The sequence below is a fragment of the Lithobates pipiens genome, unplaced genomic scaffold, assembly GCF_037356315.1.
Source record: "Lithobates pipiens isolate NorthernLeopardFrog02 unplaced genomic scaffold, aLitPip1_a1.2 Scaffold_19, whole genome shotgun sequence".
Lineage (NCBI taxonomy): Eukaryota > Metazoa > Chordata > Amphibia > Anura > Ranidae > Lithobates > Lithobates pipiens.
This window is the reverse complement of record NW_027507764.1, coordinates 469246553-469267003: the sequence shown is the minus strand read 5'-3', so window position 1 is coordinate 469267003 and position 20451 is coordinate 469246553. Positions and strand designations below refer to the sequence as shown.

Genomic DNA, 20451 nt, shown 5'->3' with positions numbered 1-20451 from the left:
CTGTTTACTGGGGGGGGGGGTGGGGGGGGCTGGGGAAGGGTCTCTCTCTTTAGGGCCCACCCCGGGATCCCAGGACCCGGGGAGGTGCACACGGGGCGCCGGGTTGGGGTCTCCACCTCAAGGGAAGAGGTGCAGACACCAGGACGGGGATATATCCAGGTTGGATGCAAGAGGCCCGGAGATGGGCCATGGGGGGGATGAGGGTGGGGGGGTGGGAGAGGAGGGTGGGGGGGGCGGGGGAGGAGGGGGGGGAGGGAGAGAGGAGAATAACCTATAGCTCAAGATTTCGAGTAAAGGGCATTATTTGGGTTCCAACATGACAATGGTAAACTGTGTGTCGTATAATGTGAGAGGTCTAAATGTAGCTAACAAACGGTTTAAGATACTAAGAGAATTGGAGCAACTTAATGCAGAGATCGTGTTCTTACAGGAAACGCACTTAACCCATGAAAGTAAAATTAGACTGTACTCCCCAAGATACCCGACCTGGTTCTATGGAGACTCAGTCTCAAGTAGAACAAGGGGGGTAGCAGTGGGGATAGGCCGGGATATCCAATTTATAGTAGAGGGCAGGATGGGAGACCCGGAAGGGAGGTTCCTGTTTCTAAAAGGAAAACTATGGGGAATAAAATATACCTTGGCAAATATATATAGCCCGAATAAGAATCCAATAACTTATCTGAGAAAGATACTGGGAAAACTTTGGGAATTTAAGGAGGGGAGGGTGATTGTGGCAGGAGACCTGAATTTTCCGATAAATCCGAGACTGGATAGTTCGTCCCATGCACGGGAGACGGCGAACATGCAGCGAAATGTAATTAAACAATGGATGACCGAACTACAGCTGATAGATGTGTGGAGAATACAGCATCCGAAGAAACAAGATTATTCGTTCTACTCCCCCGTGCATGGGACGTACACCAGGATAGATTATTGGCTGGTGGAACATCAGCTATTGGAGGAAGTGGTAGATACGGACATCGGAACTAGGACTCTGTCGGACCACGCGCCTGTAACCATGAGAATTAAAATCCCAGAGGTAAAGAAACCCCCGTTTACCTGGAAACTAAATAAAGATCTATTAGACGTAGAAGGAGAGGAAACAATAAGAAAGGAGCTGCAATTCTTTTTTGCCTCAAATGGGAAGGACGAGATGGCGGAGAACATACTATGGGAGGCCCATAAGGCTTACATAAGAGGAATATATATCTCACTGGGGGCAAAAAGAAAAAAAGAAAGGAATAAAAAGGTAAAGGAATTAAGAGAAGAAAGTAGGAGATTAGAATTAAAACACAAAATAGAGAAACAAAATGGAAAGGGACAGATACAGGGGCTACAACGGAATCTAGCTATAAAAAAACTAGAGCTGGAGGAAATAATAGAGCAAGAAGTAAGGAGAGAATATCATAAAATAACGAAAGAGCGATATTTCTTGGGAAACAAGAATGGCAAGAGTTTAGCTAGGATATTGAGGAAAAAGAAAGCAAAAAATTATATTGAGAAAATAATAGATAAAAAAAACGAGATCAAATATAAGACTGAAGATATAGCGGAGGTATTTAGAGAATACTACGAGCAATTATATTGGGTGAGAAAAAAGGAGACAGAGCAGCAAGAGAATATTAGAAAGAGGAAAATCAAAGAATATATAATAAACGCTAAGGTCCCTACACTATCACAGGAAATAGTACAGGAATTAGATTCTCCTATAACAACATCCGAAGTAAACCAAGCAATAAAAGAAACAACAGGAGGGAAAAGCCCGGGCCCGGACGGCTATATAATAGAATATTATAAAAAATTTGGGGAAATTTTGTCACCAAGGTTATGTGCATATTTTAACGGCCTAGATATAAAATACGGACTGGGTAAGGAAGCCTCTCTAGCAATTATCTCCACAATATTGAAAGAAGGGAAGGAAGGTATGATATGTTCAAACTATAGACCTATCTCATTATTAAATACCGACATAAAATTATTCGCAAAAATACTAGCTACTAGAATGAAAAAAATAGTTCCGAACTTGGTCCACCCAGATCAAGTGGGGTTCGTGGGGGGCCGAGAGGGAAGGGATAATGGAGTGAGGACACTATTGCTTCTCCAGAAAGCCCAAGAGAGCAAAATCCCCAGTCTTCTCTTGTCAATAGATGCAGAAAAAGCATTTGACCGAGTAGACCGGGGATTTATGCTGGGCACGTTGAAAGAAATGGGATTTGGTATCCGAATCCTGAGTTGGATAAAGACTCTCTATGAGTGCCCAATGGCAGTGGTAAGGGTAAACGGCAACCTGTCTGACCCCTTTAGAATGTACAATGGGACTAGACAGGGTTGCCCACTGTCACCCATACTGTTCGTGTTGACTTTGGAACCACTGCTGGAGACAGTGAGGAAAAACCCCGATATAGGAGGAATTGAGCTGGGGGAAGAGGTTCATAAGGTAGCCGCATTTGCGGACGATGTCCTATTTTATGTGACAAAACCTAGAATCTCCATGCCAAATTTGGTAAAGAGTATCGAGCAATATGGAGATTTATCAAATTTTAAAATAAATTTAAAAAAAACAGAGGTTTTAAGTGTCAGCACGAGCAGTGGGGAAGAACAGGATATCAAGGGCAAATTTCCCTTCCTATGGAAAAAGGAAATTAAATATTTAGGTATAAAGCTGGCAGCCTCATTAAAGGAAATCTATGAGATAAACTATATCCCCCTACTGGACGAAGTAAGAGAAGACACAAAAAAAATAATGACGAAACCATTGTCCTGGTTTGGCCGGATAAATGCCCTTAAGATGATCATACAACCAAAAATATTATATAAGTTACAGATGTTACCGATATATATTCCCCCAGTCTACTTTAATACTATTAAACGTCTAATAACCAAGCTCATCTGGAAAAATAAGAAGCCTAGAATAGCCTTAAAGGTATTACAACTGGGAAAAGAGAAGGGAGGTCTAAAAGTACCGGATTTTAAGAAATATTACGAATCTATAGTATTAACACGGGTGGTGGAGTGGACAAAATTAGATAATGAAAAAAGATGGGTGGCAATAGAACACAGCGCTGCAGAGACACGATTAGGAAAGGAAATTTGGATACCCCCAAAACACAGATCACTCGGACCAACAACATTTGCACTCACAAAAATCGTTTTTAGAATATGGGATGGAATTCACAAGCATAATAAGTGGAAATACAACTCTCCACTAATGGCATTAAAAGAAAATAATTTATTTCCACCGGGGAAGAGCACTATGGGAGGACACTGGATTAGAAGAGAAGATATTCAATTGAGACACATAATAAATGCGGGTAAAATAAACACGTTAGAAACACTACAGGAGTACATGGATATAGATGGATGGAGGTACCTCCAGCTCAGACATTTTGTCTCATCATTGCCACAACCACTGAGAAGTGGAACAGACCTTAACGCCTTAGAGCGGATATGTGAGGGGAAAATAATAAGAGTAAATATCTCACAGATATACAAGATGCTGGGAGAAGTGGACGAGACGGAGGTACCTAAATATATAAAAAAGTGGGAAGAAGAAATAGGGCCACGAGGGGAGAAACAGAATTTAGAAAAAATCTTACACTTAACACACGGGACATCGAAAAATCTTAATACAATAGAAATGAATTATAAAAGCCTTGCTAGATGGTACAGGACACCAGACAAGATGAGGAGATATCAGGAAGAGCAACTCGGGATGTGCTGGAGAGGGTGTGGACAGCAAGGGACTGCGGCACATATCTGGTGGGAATGCCCAAAAATTAGAAATTACTGGAGAGAAACATTAACTTTAATAAAAATAATAACAGGAACTCAGGTACTAGAAAACCCATGGACATGTCTTTTCCATGGTACAGACACCCCAACTCAAAAGTACAAAGAAGGCCTCATAGGAAACCTAATAAACGTAACAAAGAGCTTGATACCAAAAAACTGGAGTTCAGCTTTAAAGTGATACTAAAGTCTCAGTTTTTCTTGTTTAAAAATAACAAACATGTCATACTTACCTCTCTGTGCAGTGGTTTTTCACAGAGCAGCCCAGATCCTCTTCTCCTTGATTCCCTTGCTGGCACGCCCCTCCCTATTGCAGAATGCCCCCCCCCCCCAGCAAGCAGCTTGCTGTGGGGAAACCTGAGCCGAGCCACTGCTCTGTGTGTCCATTCAGACACGAAGCTGTGGTTCAGCTCCGCCCCCTCTATCTCCTCATTGGCCCACTGACTTTGATTGATAGCAGCTGGAGCCAATGGCGCCACGCTGCCATCTGAGCCAGTGCGGAGAGACAGAGTTTCGGGCAGCCGAGACTCTCCTGCAAGGTAAGTATTGGGGGGGGGGGTTGAGGGGGGCTGCTGCACACATAAGGTTTTTTTATCTTAATGCATAGAATGCATTAAGATTAAAAAACCTTCTGACTTTATAGCCACTTTAACTACACTTTGATGTGGCCCATTGGTCATTGGTACCCTGTAAATGCATCAACATTTTCCATGTAATAAAAAGCCTAACTCCAGCCAAAACGTTGTTTTCTTCGTTTTAAATTGATTATGGAGAGTTAGAAATTCTCAGTGTTTTATTGTTGTCTCTGATAGAATAATCCCCTCTCAGTTTCCATCCTTGTGATTTAAAAAAGGGAAACAGAGGTCAAAAAAGCACATTCAAATTATTAAAAACCCAAATGTGCTAACCTTTCCCCACTGTACTGAAAATAAAAAATGTTGTTAGTTTCTGATTTCCAAAAGGAGAAATGCATTCTCACTAACCCCCTGAGAGAAATGAGGGAAAATCACCCCTTTGAGAAAACAGACAACATCAAAAAAAAATCACAGGTGTGCTAACCTTTGCCCACTCTATTGAAACAAAAAAATGCTGGCTAAAGTTTATCTTTAATAACATGTATTCTATTTTTTTATATTATTTGATAAAATTATATATAATTCTAGGGGATATACATTAGAAGTAGATGTGCACATATACTATTGAAAGTACCCCCTGAGTTATATATAACATTAGTTTATAACCAGGCAGCATGGGAGCTGTTAGAATCAGCACAAAGGAGCCCACTGGGGAAAGTCATGGGGTAGTTAGCTTAGAGATGGGTTTTTGTGTCCCACTGCTTATTTAATGGTTCCCTCTATGGAGGTCCCAGAACTAACAAGGATGCCTGGATGATTAACGGATGTCACATGGTATTTGATGTAGCGATGCTGGTAGTATTCCAAGAAATGCTGATGATGCCAGTGATGAAGTAGATCCATGGAATAGTGTAGTGAATTGAAAGTTATTGTCAGAAAGCATAAGCAAAATGGAAGCTGGTCTTACAGTCACAGTATATTATAGATGCCCTGTGACAGACTTAATCATGGAGTCATCATGTACACATAACATGAACTCACATGGGGGCATAATTAAAAGTATTGCTAATGTGTCAGTATAATAGACCCATAAGAGAAATAAGCAAAATACATAGTGATACTATCTGGGGTCCTACTATTTACCTTGCCTGCTGCATTTAGACAGCAAACTACCTGTATGTAAAGTCTGTGCAAAATAGTACAAAAATTTGCAAAGAACATGTTTTCTCCTTCAGTATTCTTAATTAGAAAGAGAAGTTACACATTGTTATTGTTTTAAATTATAGACTGGATCCATTGCATTGGCAGGCAAATTTTACAATCACAAGCAGCTTATTGCACTGTACAGGTTTGAGGCTATGCATTCTACAATAACATTTTCGACAATCAAATCTTTTGATGCAACACATTTTTAAGTGTAGCTCCAGTTACCTCCAAATCTTATACTCTAAGGAAGGACTGGAAAACAATTAGCTTTATAATTGGTATAACTAATAAAATATATTTTGCATATTCTCCTCCATATCATTATTATTTCCTGCTTTTCTTCTTTTGTTCACATCTATTTTATAAACGATAAACAATTAAAACTTTTTTTTGCTTTTCTTTGTTAGTGAATGTTTTTACACATATATATTAACATATATTTACACATTTCACATTGAAAAAGTGCTAAATAAAAATAAAAACTATTTATTTAATTTGTAAATAACTTTTCAGTGCTTTGTACCATTGCTGACAGCTGAAGTTAAAACAAAACGGTTGCGTTAGGTAATTGCCTAATTGGTATCGGCGAGTACTAAAAAAAAAAAAAGTATCGGGAATAATTTCTACCATTTCTTCCTTGCAACAAGCAAAATTAAACATTCCCTACTGGGAATAATGGATGCCTAAAGTGGCTGTACCGGGAATGTGATGAGGATATATTTAACCTTTATATATTTACCCTGATTTACAACATTGTGTCTGAAAGGAGGCATTAGACTTTAAACATTTTATACTCTCATAATATTTTATATCCTACAAAAGTCCTGAGGGACCCAAAAACCTGGACTGATTAGAAAAAGGTATATGATTTAAGATGCTTTTTTAATGTATTGCATTACTTTCATGTTCACAGGTAAAGAAAGCTGCTTTGAGAGGATAGTCCAGAGGTTTGGCAGGAAAGTGGTCTATGTAGTAGTAGGGGACGGAGTAGAAGAAGAGCAAGGAGCCAAAAAGGTAAGTACATTGCACTAGGTATAGATGGATATACTACCAAGCAGGAATAAGTACATTGATAAGGACATTCATGAAAATGCATTTTTATCAAACTGCTGATATTATTAAACTGAATACATGAGCATGGGGCAGTACAATGGGTTAAGCTGGCCATACATGATTCCGTGTTTTTCTTTTTTGTTCAGACAGCATGCTTTGCCCAAAAAAATGAACCAATTCCCCCATCCACACATTTGACGTGGATGTGAGAATCCTCCCCACTGTGTCATTATATTCTGAGGGACACCACCGACATCAAAATACACTGTTGAGAGCTAATTGGCTGCTAGCACTGATCAAATGGAAATTTTCCAGCAGGACGATTCATGAGAAGTTTGTGAATTGATCAACTTCTCATGAACAGGAATGACCATGGATGGATCTAAATTAAGCTGGTTCTTGTTGAATCATGTATGGCCAGCTTTAGGAGTTAGCATTTCTGCTTTACAGCATTGGGGTCCTCAGTACAAATTCTGGTCAGGATAGTGACTCCGCATGAAGTTTGCAGTTCTCCGTGTGCTGGTGTGAGTTTCCTACCATGCTCCAAAGACATACTGGTAAGCTAATTGGCTCCAGCCTAAATTGGCTCTAGTATGGGTGTGTGTGCATATATACATGTGATATATGGACCTTAGATTGTAAGATCCGCAAAGATCTGATGTGAATGTGCAGTATGCAAAGTTCTTTATAAATTGTCTGCACTATATAAATGCCTGTAATAAAAACATATGCATGGAGATTTCTAAGTTTGAATACAATCTATGCTTGAGGTGATTACAGCTGTATTAGTGAATTTGCAGCAACAATTGAGTTGCAGTAGTAGTTAAAATGGCAGTAAACTCAATTTTTTAAATTGTACCTACAGGTAAGCTTAAAATAAGGCTTATTTGTAGGTACAATGAATATATCTTAAACATGTGCTGTTTACGATATATTCACAATTTCAGCCGCCAGTGACCTCACCAGCGCCTGCGAACTGCACTCTATATTAAGGACACACTAAGTGTGCTGTCAGTTTAGAGCGATGTGCCACAATCGTGACTCCCATGCTCAGAGAAGGACCATAAAACTATTTGATATTATTTACAAACTTGAGAACCACATTCAGCCTGTTATCTTCTGTGCTAAACAGAATTAACCAAGTTCAAAGGGTTTCCAAAAGGATCCCATAGAATGGTCTGCTTTTGACAAATTATGTCCCACCAGTATTCAGTAATCTTCTTCCCTATGTTCTTTTATGGTTTATCAGTAGATTTATTATTTTTAGTAATTTCTCTCCCACTTCCGCATTGTAATATCTATGGTTGCACTAGTCACATTGTATGTGGTACTCCTTGTTACTGGAGGTGCAACTGTATCATCCAGTAATATAGGAGGTTAATTTTGTATGTGAAACATTTTAATAGACTGATGTGGCTGCACAGTGTGCAGTGTTCATTGTTGTAAGGTTTTGTTCCCTTGTTTATGTCCCTGTAGTCAGAATGCAAATATTCAGCGTGTAAATAAACAGGCAAATCAAACATTTGTAAATTGCTGACAATCTAGATTTATTCATTTCTTCAGATAGCTTTGCAGCTTTTTTTGTCCTTCGCACACTTTCTTTGCGGCTTCTTTTTTATCCTTTGCATTTTTAAGTGTATTGCAGGGTGCTGAATAACTAGATCATTCGCATAAGGCAAAACACATGTCTACTAAAGTTCATGTTGATGTTGATGCATGAATAAATGAACAGATGGCCAATATAAAATTAATTCATATTGGTCATTTGCACATACACTGTATATCCAGGCTATAAAATTAGTATTGGATAAGGTTTTTTTGAAGAAAAACATATAAAGTCATATCTTCTAATTACAAGTGTTAGATCCACAAAGTTACAGTAATCAGAGGGTAGTTGGGCTGTGGATGACTACCTCTACTACCCATACTTAGGGTGTAACATGTAACAAGTTTAATATCCTCCTCTGATTCTTTCCCCACACCCACTGTCACAATTTGAAATCTGAAAACAGAGTTCTGTGAATGAATGAACTACATCAACTGTCTGCCATTGCAGAAGATGGTTTGTAGTTCTCAATGAACTGTGAGGTCTATGATGAACGCTGTCATAGTTCATTGATCTTTCTGCAATTCAGTAACTGTCCACCTATATGGGAGGATTTGGCAGACAGCTGTACTGAGAGTCTGCAGGAGCCTGGCTTTGCACCCACGACCTACAAAAAAAGTGCATTTGTTATGTTTTTATAAAAAAGTTAACTTATCATTTGTGTGATTGTATTTATTGAGGTTCTGGGATAGTCTTTAATGATTTGTTTCTTTGTTTCTTATTATTGCAGCATTCAATGCCATTTTGGAGAATATCAAGTCACTCAGATTTAATGGCACTGCACCATGCCCTGGAACTTGAATACTTGTAGAAAAAAAACAGCACTTTGATTCCAAAAGGAAATCCATCTTCATGACGGGCTACATAGACCAGATGTGTTGGTGTCCCTATGCAATATACAGATATGGAAGTCCTACCAGAAGTGCTTATCTTCTGTCTGCTATATTGCTTGAAAATGAAGCAATGGGACCTAAGAAGATATAAAATGAGCCTAATCAATATCAGAACACTTGCCTTTCTTAGAGTTCTAGAGACATGTTAAATTGTTCCATGGAATTATTGGTTCTGGTTCATACCTGTGAAGGGAAGACAAAGAGAGCTTGAGACTTTGTAGGCTCCACAATTTCCAAACTGGGGAGTTGGTTGGTGGAATGGCAGGTTTTACTGCAAATCAAACAGCTATGCTAAATCACTTAGTATAGTGCCCTATAATCGAAGTTTACTGACTACAACTAATTTATAAATGGACATTGCATCTTGACACGGATATGAAAACAAGGTACTACAGGCTGGAGACTTGGAAATGTCTTTGTCTAAAGTATGTATACTGTAATTTAAAACTAAATGATGTACATCACTGAGACAATCATGTACAGAAAGATTTTTGTGTAAATTTGTAATAATAGTTTCTTTTACATATGGTTTAGGTAATATTATTGAGGTAGCAATGCCTTGTTAGATCAGGTATGCAGGGCGGTGTGTGTACAAACTGTTGTGCAGTGCCTTAACAAAGTGTTAGTTATAAATATGTAGATATATATATTTCTTTTGTTACTGTAGGTATATTTGTTAAGACCAAACGCATGGATGTCAAGTGTCAAGAACATTTTTCATTTACTGTTTGCCATTTTCATACTGTACAGGACTAATTCTCCATCTATACCACCAACAGCTTATAATATTACAGACATGATTTGAGCCCTGTCCTGACTACCCCTGTCCCAAATCTATCAGTCAAAAAAGTCAACTCTCTAAAACATATAGCATATAGGTTTGAAATTGGTATTATTTCACATGAAAGCTAACTATTGACCATCTTTACTTCTCATAAATCAGTGTCTGTATTTTATCTCTATGTCAAATGACTCCATGTTCTGAACTTCTCCATAGACACCTCATAGGATCCCACCATTTTTTTAACCCACCATAATGATGACCTTTGTGAACTGACCCAATAATGCATTCTAACTATTCCAATTAAAATTTTGCTGATGAAAAAATATAATTCTATATAAGTATTGCATTTAAAATATACTATGTTTTTTGGCAGACTTAGGAAAGTCAGCTTTTTTCTAATCTTGGGAAGGCCAGCAGAGAAATTTGTATTTAAATAATAATGAGAACCATGCTATAAAACCCCAACTACTCTCTCATTCCAAGCTAATAGTCAGCAGCTAATAAAAAACACACCACAGTGTTTACAGAATATTTAACCACTTCAGCCCCTGAAGGTTTTACCCCCTTCATGGCCAGGACATATTTTATGAATCTGTGGCCAGGCTAAAGGCATTCAGGTTTTTACATATTCTTAATGCAGGCCTTGGAGTAAAAGCAAGATCCACTTAGTATATCAGGATCCACATAATAAATAGCATGAATGTAAAAAAAAAATTAAAAATAGGGGTAATAATTATACTTCCTTACCCTAGCCATCCATATTGCAGTGAGCTAATTATGGGGACCACTAACCACCCAAAATCCTCTGAGATTTGGGATGCCTAGCATTACCTCACCGGTAGGATGATTACATGATCATCTAAACACCACAGGTGGAAGCAGGGTTAAAGGTAAGTATATTTAATAACTACAGTTTTTTTTTACTTGTATGCTGCTTTTTAATATGTGGGAGAAAAGTACAGAAATATTAAGCTTATCTTGCTTTTTATTTAAGGTCTGCGTTACATAGCTGTAAATGAGCTTTAAAACAAGTTTTCACTGACCTCTGTAACTGCAGGTACTGTGGAAAAATGAATCCTCAAAGTTCACCGCAGACTTCCAGCCTTCTAATCTTTAATGTAATTACGAGATCTTGGAGGGGGAATAGAATGAATTACACTGCTGAGAGAAAAACTGTTGTTTCTGTTTTTAATTTAGAGGATGAACTGCTCCAAAGTGCCTGCAGCCACAGAGGTCAATGAGGGCTTGTTTTAAAACTCCACTCCAGATTTATTTTTTTATTTTTTATAGAGCAGGGAAGGGTTATAGCCAATGTCAGGAATTTATTGTTGTTTGCATCTCTTTTGAGAGATTTCTCCACACTTTCTGCTAGGACAGGAAGTGATGAAAAATCTCTCCAATGGGGACAAAGACAAAACACATTTCTAGTACAGTTACTAGAAATGTTGGATTACCAAGTTAGAACTTATGAAAATGTTTTTATTGCTGTCCATGCTTTCCTGTCCTGATGACCACAATAACCCTAATTTCTTTCACATGCATCTCTGGGACAAGAAATTAAGAGAAATCTTTCCATGGGCAGAGAAACAGAAATAAAATCCTGACAGTTTTTCCTTTTGTATCCTAAGCAACAAAACATGTTTATCTTGAATTGGATTTTAAGAATATGTAAATATATTCATAGTCTGATAAAAGGTTCATTCTAAACTGGCCCATTAAGCTTAAAAAAATCAGGGTGCATACAAGCACATGGCCATCAGTCTATTATATTTTACTTGTTTTGTGATATTGAATAAGACCAGATAATAAATTCCCACGTGAAATTTAAAAAGTGATTGTACACACATGAAATTAAAAATAATTACTACTGAAGTTTAACTTGCAGGTCATCACACTATTTTTTAATGGTATTTTTTAGCATTAAGGTGCACAAAGGAATAAAGGTGACCAATCGGAATGTAGATATCAGAAGATTGTTGAAATCTTCTATTTAGTTTATTGATATGATAAACAACAATTCACTGCTCTTTGTTTTATGTGATAAACAAAAACCCAGCAAGACCCAGCAAGAAACTGTACAGCAAATTATGTAAAAAAAAAACAGTTATGCAAACAAAGCTTGTATAATAATTAAAAAAAGTTCCTAAAAAATGCAAAATTGTACGTATTCTAAATCAATTTGTATTGCATATGGTTAAGATACTGAACCTTTATGGAGTCATCTTTGGTTTGTTTTGGATGTTTAATTATAATGATGCTATCACAAGAACTTTAAACTCCACAGTAATCTTTTCTGTTTATTTATTTCGCCATATGCTTAGATGGCCTTTGTAAGTACAGTACTGCAGGTGATCCTCATGATAGATTTAGTTACAAATTGGTCTCTTAAGTAAACATATATAGCCAAAACCTTTTTTTAATAGAGTAAGTAAGGGTTAACACCCCTGCTTGGTTTTGGATTTATTGTTGTCTGTTTACCCTCTTCATTTTTTCCTAGTGAACAGTGTCACCAGGACTGAAAGTGAGGAAAAAATCCTAAATTTTGAGTTTGCACCATAACAGGAATAAAGGTGAAATCTTCCAATGGCGACAACTAGAAGATGATTTACCTCCCCTTCTGATAAATCTATGGGTCGGCAAGTGAAGGGACATCTCCCCAATCAGACATAAACAGCAAAAATAATTACTTAGGCCTTTCTTGCTTCCTGAATATTTGAGCTTTACATTATAACCCGGCCTTACTACCTTGTACAATCAGATAATGTTTTCCATTTACAAATGTAAAGCATTCTCTGAATGGCACCCATAACGAGTGGCCAACCTCCAGTGTCCAGAAGGCAGTGGGGCAGTAACTTGGCACATGTACATGCATAGTTACCTTGGCCCATGCCCAACCAATGTAACTATGTATAAAATATACATACCTGGATTTATTTTTAAAATATAGTTTGAGGTACTGCTAGGCTGCTGTAAAGACTTGAGGCTAGTACACAAAGTCATCTTTCCTAGATATCTGCTCCACATTATTCTTTCTTCTGATGTGGAAATATACAGAGGAGAAGCCTCATTCTGTAATTATTTAGCCTCATTTCAATCTGCAACAGCTAGAATTTTCTAAAACTGCCAAAAAATGCCAAATGTGATGTTTTCTAATCAACTGAGCTGCATGTATACAAAACGTCTACACAAATGTAATTTATTGTTGTGATTGGCTCATAGCTTTTCCCAACAGTTTCTCTTATTATAACTCTGGGAGTGGACACTAAACTATAGCAGGAAGAACTACTTTGGTACACATGAAGTAAGAAGTGACTAGAATGCATGTATGACCTATTTTGTCCTCAAATCTCTTTTGTTGCGGATAAAAACATTCCCCACTGGGAGATCTATGTACAATGCAGGGATTTTAAACAAACTTTGTTATAGATTCTTATCTTTTGTTATTCTGGAAAAAAAAAAAGCTATTTGTCTGTATCCACGTGCAGAGTGAATCTGTATGGCAGTGCTTTTATAATTACCAGCCAGCTGCTGCACCTGCAGGGCTCTAATGGGGAAATTTGCAGGATCTGCATCCCTTTAGACGTGATTTTCCTATGAGAATATCTCACAAAAAACATTTTTGTTGCAGGGGATGCTAAAAATTTGATTTGCATCTTAGTGCAGACTTCTGGGAAAATCAGTGAGCCAATCACACAAGTATGAAAATGACATGGCGGGGTCCTTCTGTACACCATCTATGTATAGAATGCCTCCAGGTAACCATATTGCATTGCATTTCACAGAAAATTGCAGTGCTGCAGATTGAAAAAGAAAGGTAATTTTTAAATACATTCAATTATTGGAGTTACCCTTTAATTTACAGAGGTCCTTTACTTGCATGGAGATCGTTGATCTTTAGGAAAGCTTTATTCGTCTCACATTCTATTTTGTCATACAACTTAAAAGAAATCTTTTGATAGAAAAACATGGAGGTTGTCATTTCTGATTTGTTATTCTCTAAATGCCAGTTGCTTGGCTGTCACACTGATCCCTTGGGTTCCATTACTTTTAGTCACTAACCCAGGAAAAGGAATACAGATAAGGATCTCTGCTTTTACTCTGACTTTCCTTACCTGAATATTTGTGTTTTTGTAAAGTAAATCAGAAAGTACTGAATCCAGAGGTTCTGCAAAATAGCCAGGTAACCAAAATTTTCCAACGAGTAGAAAAATCTACGATCTTCAACAGTTTCAACCACCCTGAACAGCTTTTTATGTGAAATTTAATATCTGCAAATTGTACATTTCTTTTCAATTTTTGGTCAGTTTTAAATGGATCATTTTCAAAATCACTTACTTTTTTTAATATCCTACTTGAAATGTATTTCAAAATAAAATGATATTAAACTGCTCAAATCCTACACATTCAGGACACATAATGCTGCTAGAATAGGGACTTATGGATCTAGAAAACGCTTTTGTTTTGGGGGAGGGGAAGTACACAATTAAGCAGGGATTCTTTTTTTTTAAGTTCCTGACATTGAAGATTTCAGCCGTGTTGTACAAACACTCATGTATCATCAGTTATGTACAGTTTTCTCTCTTCTCTCAATTTTGTGTTAAATTAATAAATTTAATTTGTGGAATATGAATTAAATTGTGCTTTATTTTATTTGTACATGTACCTATTGTAATTATTATTGTATGCATTCTGTTATTTTGGAAGTTTCTGTAAAAGAAAAAAAATTAGAAACTTTGGGAAAAGAGTGAATCATTTGAAATAAAAGAACAATTCAATAAAGAATTTAAACATTTTATTCATTACGTGCTTTAGCAAATGGAGAAACTTTGGTGATGGTCATGGTAGGGGGGTACATTTAGTGTGTGTGTGTGTGTGTGTGAGTGTGTGTGTGTGTGTGTGTGTGTGTGTGTGTGTGTGTGTGTGTGTGTGTGTGTGTGTGTGTGTGTGTGTGTGTGTGTGTGTGTGTGTGTGTGTGTGTGTGTGTGTGTGTGTTTTTTTTGTGAATTTAAAATGTAACAATAGGAAATAATTTTTTTTTTGATGTTTGCTGGGCCCAAATGCATTCTAGGATGCTAAAAATCTTAGCTGTATGTTTGATACTATTAGCACCCTTGATCTACAAGCTCAGCTGCTATGAATTCCACTGCTTGTACAGTAGTAATAGTGGGTCTTTTTCTCATTACCACATCAATTCAGAACACAGAAGAGTAGGGGCAGATAAATGTCATAATCTCCATCTGGTAAATTACAGAATTCTTTGTATTCTGTATAAAGAATACAAGACTTTTAAAGTGTAACAAAAGGCAAAACCTTTTTTTTTTTTTTTTACAACCACCATTGTTTTTTTTTTTTTGCATCTGTATCCTAATAGGGACTTTTTCCCTTCACTTCCTGTCCCATAGACAAAACAGAAACTGAGAGGAAATCCCTCCAAAGTCAAGGAATCCCATCGTGTCACCATGGACACAGACAGCAATAAAAACGGACAGGTGCTCTAATCTCTCTTCACTATAAAAAACAAAACAAAAAAAATAGTTTTTCCTTTATCCGCTTGCCGACCACCTCACTCCGATATACGTCGGCAGAAGAGCTCGTACAGGCAGAATCTCATACCTGTATGTTGCCATTTAAGAGGTGGCTAGCGGGCATGCGTGCACGCCCACGTCAAGCTCCATGAGTCGGTTTGTGGGTCCCGTGGACGCGATCGCCACGGCGATAACTGCGATCGCCTTATGGGGAGGAAGAAAGGGGAGATGCTATGTAAACAAACATCTCCCTGTTCTGCTTACTGTGTCACTGATTTCTGTTCCCTGTGATCGGAGCAGAGATCAGTGACGTGTCACACACAGCCACGCACCCCACAGTTAGAAACACCCCCAGGACACACTTAACACCTATACTGCCACCTAGTGGTTAACCCCTTCACTGCCAGTGTCATTTACACAGGAATCAGTACATTTGTATAGCACTGATTGCTGTATAAATGACAGTGGTCCCAAAAATGTGTCAAAAATGTCCAAAGTGTCCGCCATAATGTCGCAGCCATGATAAAAATCACTGATCGCCACCATTTAAAAATAAATAAAAAATTATGAATAAAAATGCCATAAAACTATCCCCTATTTTGTAAATGCCATAACTTTTGCGCAAACTAATCAATAATCGCTTATCGCAATTTTTTTACCAAAAATATGTAGAAGAATACATATCAGCCTAAACTGAAGAAATTTTTTTTTTTATATTTTTGGGGATATTTATTATAGCAAAATGTAAAAAAAAATAATGCATTTTTTTCAAAATTGTTGCTGTTTTTTGTTTATAGCAGAAAAAATAAAAACCGCAGAGGCGATCAAATACCACCAAAAGAAAGCTCTATTTGTGTGAAAAAAAATACACATGTCACACGACCGCGCAATTCTCAGCTGAATCGCAAAAAGTGCTCTGGTCAGGAAGGGGGTAAATTCTTCTGGGGCTGAAGTAGTTAATTACACTTAAAGAATGAAGTTGAAGTTGAAGAGTGGGTAGCCCACTATCATCAGAGTATGTGCCAGAAGATCAGAAATCCAAAATGATTACAACTAAAATTGTAGCATCCCCAACAGTCCACTAGATTTAGTATACCAAGTATTAGAGTTAACTAAGCAAACGTAAAAAATCATTGTTTTCTACTTTAATCATTATGTGTATACTGACATTGTGTGGTTTATATTTTTATTTTACTTCATGCTTTATTTTTTACTGTGAACAAATGTAAAATATTGAGGATAACAAGGGGATTGTGTTGGCTCAAGAACAGGTCCAAGATTGTGAAAAGAGCTCCCAAAATCCTCAGGAAACATTAAAAGGTCTGTTACACCCTTAAAAGCACCTTAGTTTCAACTTACCCATTGATTCCATTTGGCTACATTTTGTTGGAATCTCCTTGTTTTTAACAAAACTTCCAGGGCAATGAAAATTCTCAATTTCACTCATCCCTAGAGAACATGCTTGTAGATAAGATGCAAAAAAAAGTATGTAAAAAAAACTGAAAATAAGTTTTTTATTTAAACAATATGATAATTGTTTATGACACACAACTCTTCAACAATCTAAATGTCATTCAGTTACGGGTTACATCTACTTTAACATATCCGTTATGGCACCTTTACAAGTTAGGAAACGTGCATTTTTGCACACAAGTTAATGAGTCCTTAAAAATATTTGCCAAACTTAAAAAAAGTTTACAGGGAAACTTCAGGCAAATTTCTAACATGCACCATTTATCAGTTATGCATTCAATACAATTCCTAAATTTGTTTTTGCATAAAACTAATGTACATATCTATATCTGTCTTGATACCAGCATCCCAAAAGTCCCTGTATAGCAGCACTTACTAAGGGAGAGGGAGGGGCCAATTGGAGGGTTCCTGTTTTGCACAGTGCTTGTCAGTCTAATACTGAACATGCTTACAGAAAAAGATAACACAAAGATGACCCCATTTATCAATGTAGTACTTTTCCTTTATTACCCAATGATAGGCTGTGGGAGGAGAGGATACTAACTGTTAAGTTTCTGGTTGGTAGTTTTATGCAAAGTAACCTAGATCCTGTGCCTTGAAAGGACTAGATACTTTCAGCTGTTAAAGTCAAGACACACCTGTGCCACCAGTGCTTTGCTTAGAAGGTTAATATATAGCAAAGCATCTGACATTTTTTTTGTATATTTTATGCATGACTCTTTTAGTACAATACTCTCTCATTTGGTGGTGTTAACCCACTCCTTTCAAATCCTCCCATCCCCTCTGTACCGTAATAATAAGTGTCCCTGTGTCTGTGAATTGTAAAAAATCTGTCGGTTTGTACCTATGTAGGCTCGGCTCCTGGGGCTCAGCTGACTTGTCAGCTCTCTTCTCTCGGCTCATAGTTCCAGTGGGTGGGGCCGAACCCTCCCACTGACGTCAGCAAGGAAGGAGGGGGAGAGAGGAGAGAGAGAGCCAACAGTCAGCTGAGCATCAGGAGCCACAGTCATATAGGTACAGATCGGCAGATTTTTTACATTACACAGGCACAGGGACACTTAATACTATAGTACAGAGAGGATGGGAGGATTTAGCTGCAGATATGAGAGCTGCAGAAGTGGGGAGGGCAGGCACTGGTACAAGCAGACAGGGGGGGTGAGAACAGAGGAGACAAAGGGGAGCAGGGCAGCGTATGGCAGAGGCATGTACACTGACAATGGTATCAGGGCTCAGCAGTCAGCGTACAGAGGAATGGTAAAGCTAGGGAGGATCATCCAGGTATTTCAGGTTTGACATGGGGCCAAATTACACAGCACAAGCACTGTGCTGTATAACATGTTTCAAGGGAACAAGATCAGGTTTTTTTTTGTTGGGTTAACAAACACTTTAACTACATTCTACTTATTACTCACTTATTTTCCACAATTACTTCCATTATCTTCCAAAGAATTGATACTGTCCTGTGTTGTATACTGTTATTAAAGCTTTCCATAAGAGCTAATATAAAAGCTAATCTTGAGGGCCGTACACATGGGCCAAATATTGGGTGGTAACGGACGATTCAATAGAAACAATGGCTGCGAGTGCTGACTGGTGTGTTCTGCCGGGGGGGGTGGGGGTCGTCCTGCCAGAACACAATAGCTCAGCAGTGGAGATCACTGTACTAACATTAGATTGTTAGAACAATGGCTCCTCCTGAGCTCTTCAGGTTTTTTTCGTTCAGCCTGCCGGGTTGAACGAAGAAAAAAAACTACTAATGTGTACTAGGCTTTAGCATTGCTAGTGATAATTGGATAGTCTGAAGTTTGCCACTGTGCTATAATGAGTGCTTGGGTACACAAAAGTCTCCAGTCCAAGCAAGAAAGGGTACCAGTGTCCTGAAAAATAATCTAAGATTAGTGGTTGGTCATTGTATCCTGTTGAAGAGGCCATGGTTCTTTAACTGCATGGGAGAAAAATTGTGTTGGTTTCAGAAAAAGATCAGCCTGTCTGCATAAAACCAACCTTATAGGAAATGTGTCATGACTGCCACTAACTATTTGATAACCATCTTCTGATGGTCAAGATGTTAACTGGAGAAGAGTGGACTTTTAACATAGCCAGGTACATTAATGATATTCCACACCAGCTGAGGCCTCCCAAAGGTCCACCAAATCTTAAATCCAAAATGTCATGTGCCAAAAGTTAGATCTTTCGTTAGAGCCATCTATTTTATTTTACCATGTCATTTTGATTATTTAACAGTTTTCATTGCAACCTCAAAACCTAACACATTGGGCATCATTTCAGTAATTCCATGAACTATTGCTTTATGAACTGTCTCCAATTTTGATATGTTTCTGACATAGTGACATATATTTCTGGAAATAGGTCACAGCAATTTTTTCATGAACTACCTTTAAGTTCAAGAAAAAAATAATTACATACTATAATATTACCAAGCTTTAAAACAGTTTGAAAAAATATTAATTTAGACTTCAGTGGTTTTATTAAATATATTTCTTATCTTTTGTCCTTTGAATGCCCTTTAAAATTATAATGAAGTTCCTGAGCTAAAAAATATATGTTGTATTCATTACTCAGCCTTGCCCTTGTTTCCCAATTAGGTAACTAGATAGGCCCTGCAATTGCCCAGAACTAACACTAATATAAACAAGCCATGTGTTTGTATTTCCCAGTGTTTAATATATAGAGTGATGCGTAGTATGCTATATACTGTCCAGGAGCAGTTCTCCTGAACAATATGACCGTATGCATTATTCTGCCTGAATGCAGAGAAACACCAGGGGTATATTAATTGCCATACATAGGAACTCATTCTTATAGAAAACATAACAGAATCCTTTTGCCAGGAAATATAAGAATTATGTAAATAGAAACATAATATTCATTTGTATGGTTTAAGTGGCAATCATAGTTTGAAAGGGTCTATATTTTTGAAACATTGATCTACCACAATATATAAGAATGTCTGACTCATGGAATTTGGGTTAACAAAAAAAAGTCCAATACTATCTTCCTTGTCAGTGTTTTTTGTATCTTCTTATACATCTCTTATATATCTCTCCTCCTTAAAGAGGAAGTAAACCCTGATGGGTTTACTTCCTCTTTGATTCCCTGCAAAGGTAAAGCATAATGGACTACTATGCAACGCATAGTAGTCCATTATGTGTCACTTACCTGACACAGAAGCCAGCAAAGTCACCGCTGTCCCCTGTAGTCCGGAGCCTCCATCTTCTTGGTGGGTCTCGCTGCTCCGGCGCTGTCATTCGTTGGAGCCGCGATGACGTCACTCCCGCCCATGTGCACGGGAGCTGCCACTTGCGGCATATCGCCGTTAACTGCGCCGTGCTGTCTTTCAGCAAATATCTCCTAAACCGTGTAGGTTTAGGAGATATTTCTTAGACCTTAATCTAGGCTTACCTGTAGGTCAAAGTGTGTTGTAAGGGTTTACAACCACTTTAAGATGTTAGGGAAATCTATCAGGCTGTGTAAGTGGACTCAGTGGATCATAAGGATCAGGCACACATTTGTGAATACATAACCA

At 37.8% G+C, this 20451-nt stretch overlaps 1 protein-coding gene across 6 annotated transcripts in view; it reads left to right on the top strand.

Annotated features, from left to right (window-relative positions):
* EYA1 (EYA transcriptional coactivator and phosphatase 1) overlaps positions 1–14699 on the top strand; it is a 145471-nt gene extending 130772 nt beyond the window's left edge. For all 6 annotated transcript variants that reach the window (XM_077492859.1, XM_077492860.1, XM_077492858.1 and 3 more), the window contains 2 exons: positions 6484–6584; positions 8960–14699. In XM_077492859.1, coding sequence (XP_077348985.1) covers positions 6484–6584; positions 8960–9040 — 182 coding nt within the window. In that variant the 3' untranslated portion in view covers positions 9041–14699. The remainder of the gene's footprint in view (positions 1–6483; positions 6585–8959) is intronic.
* The last annotated feature ends 5752 nt before the right edge of the window (positions 14700–20451 follow it).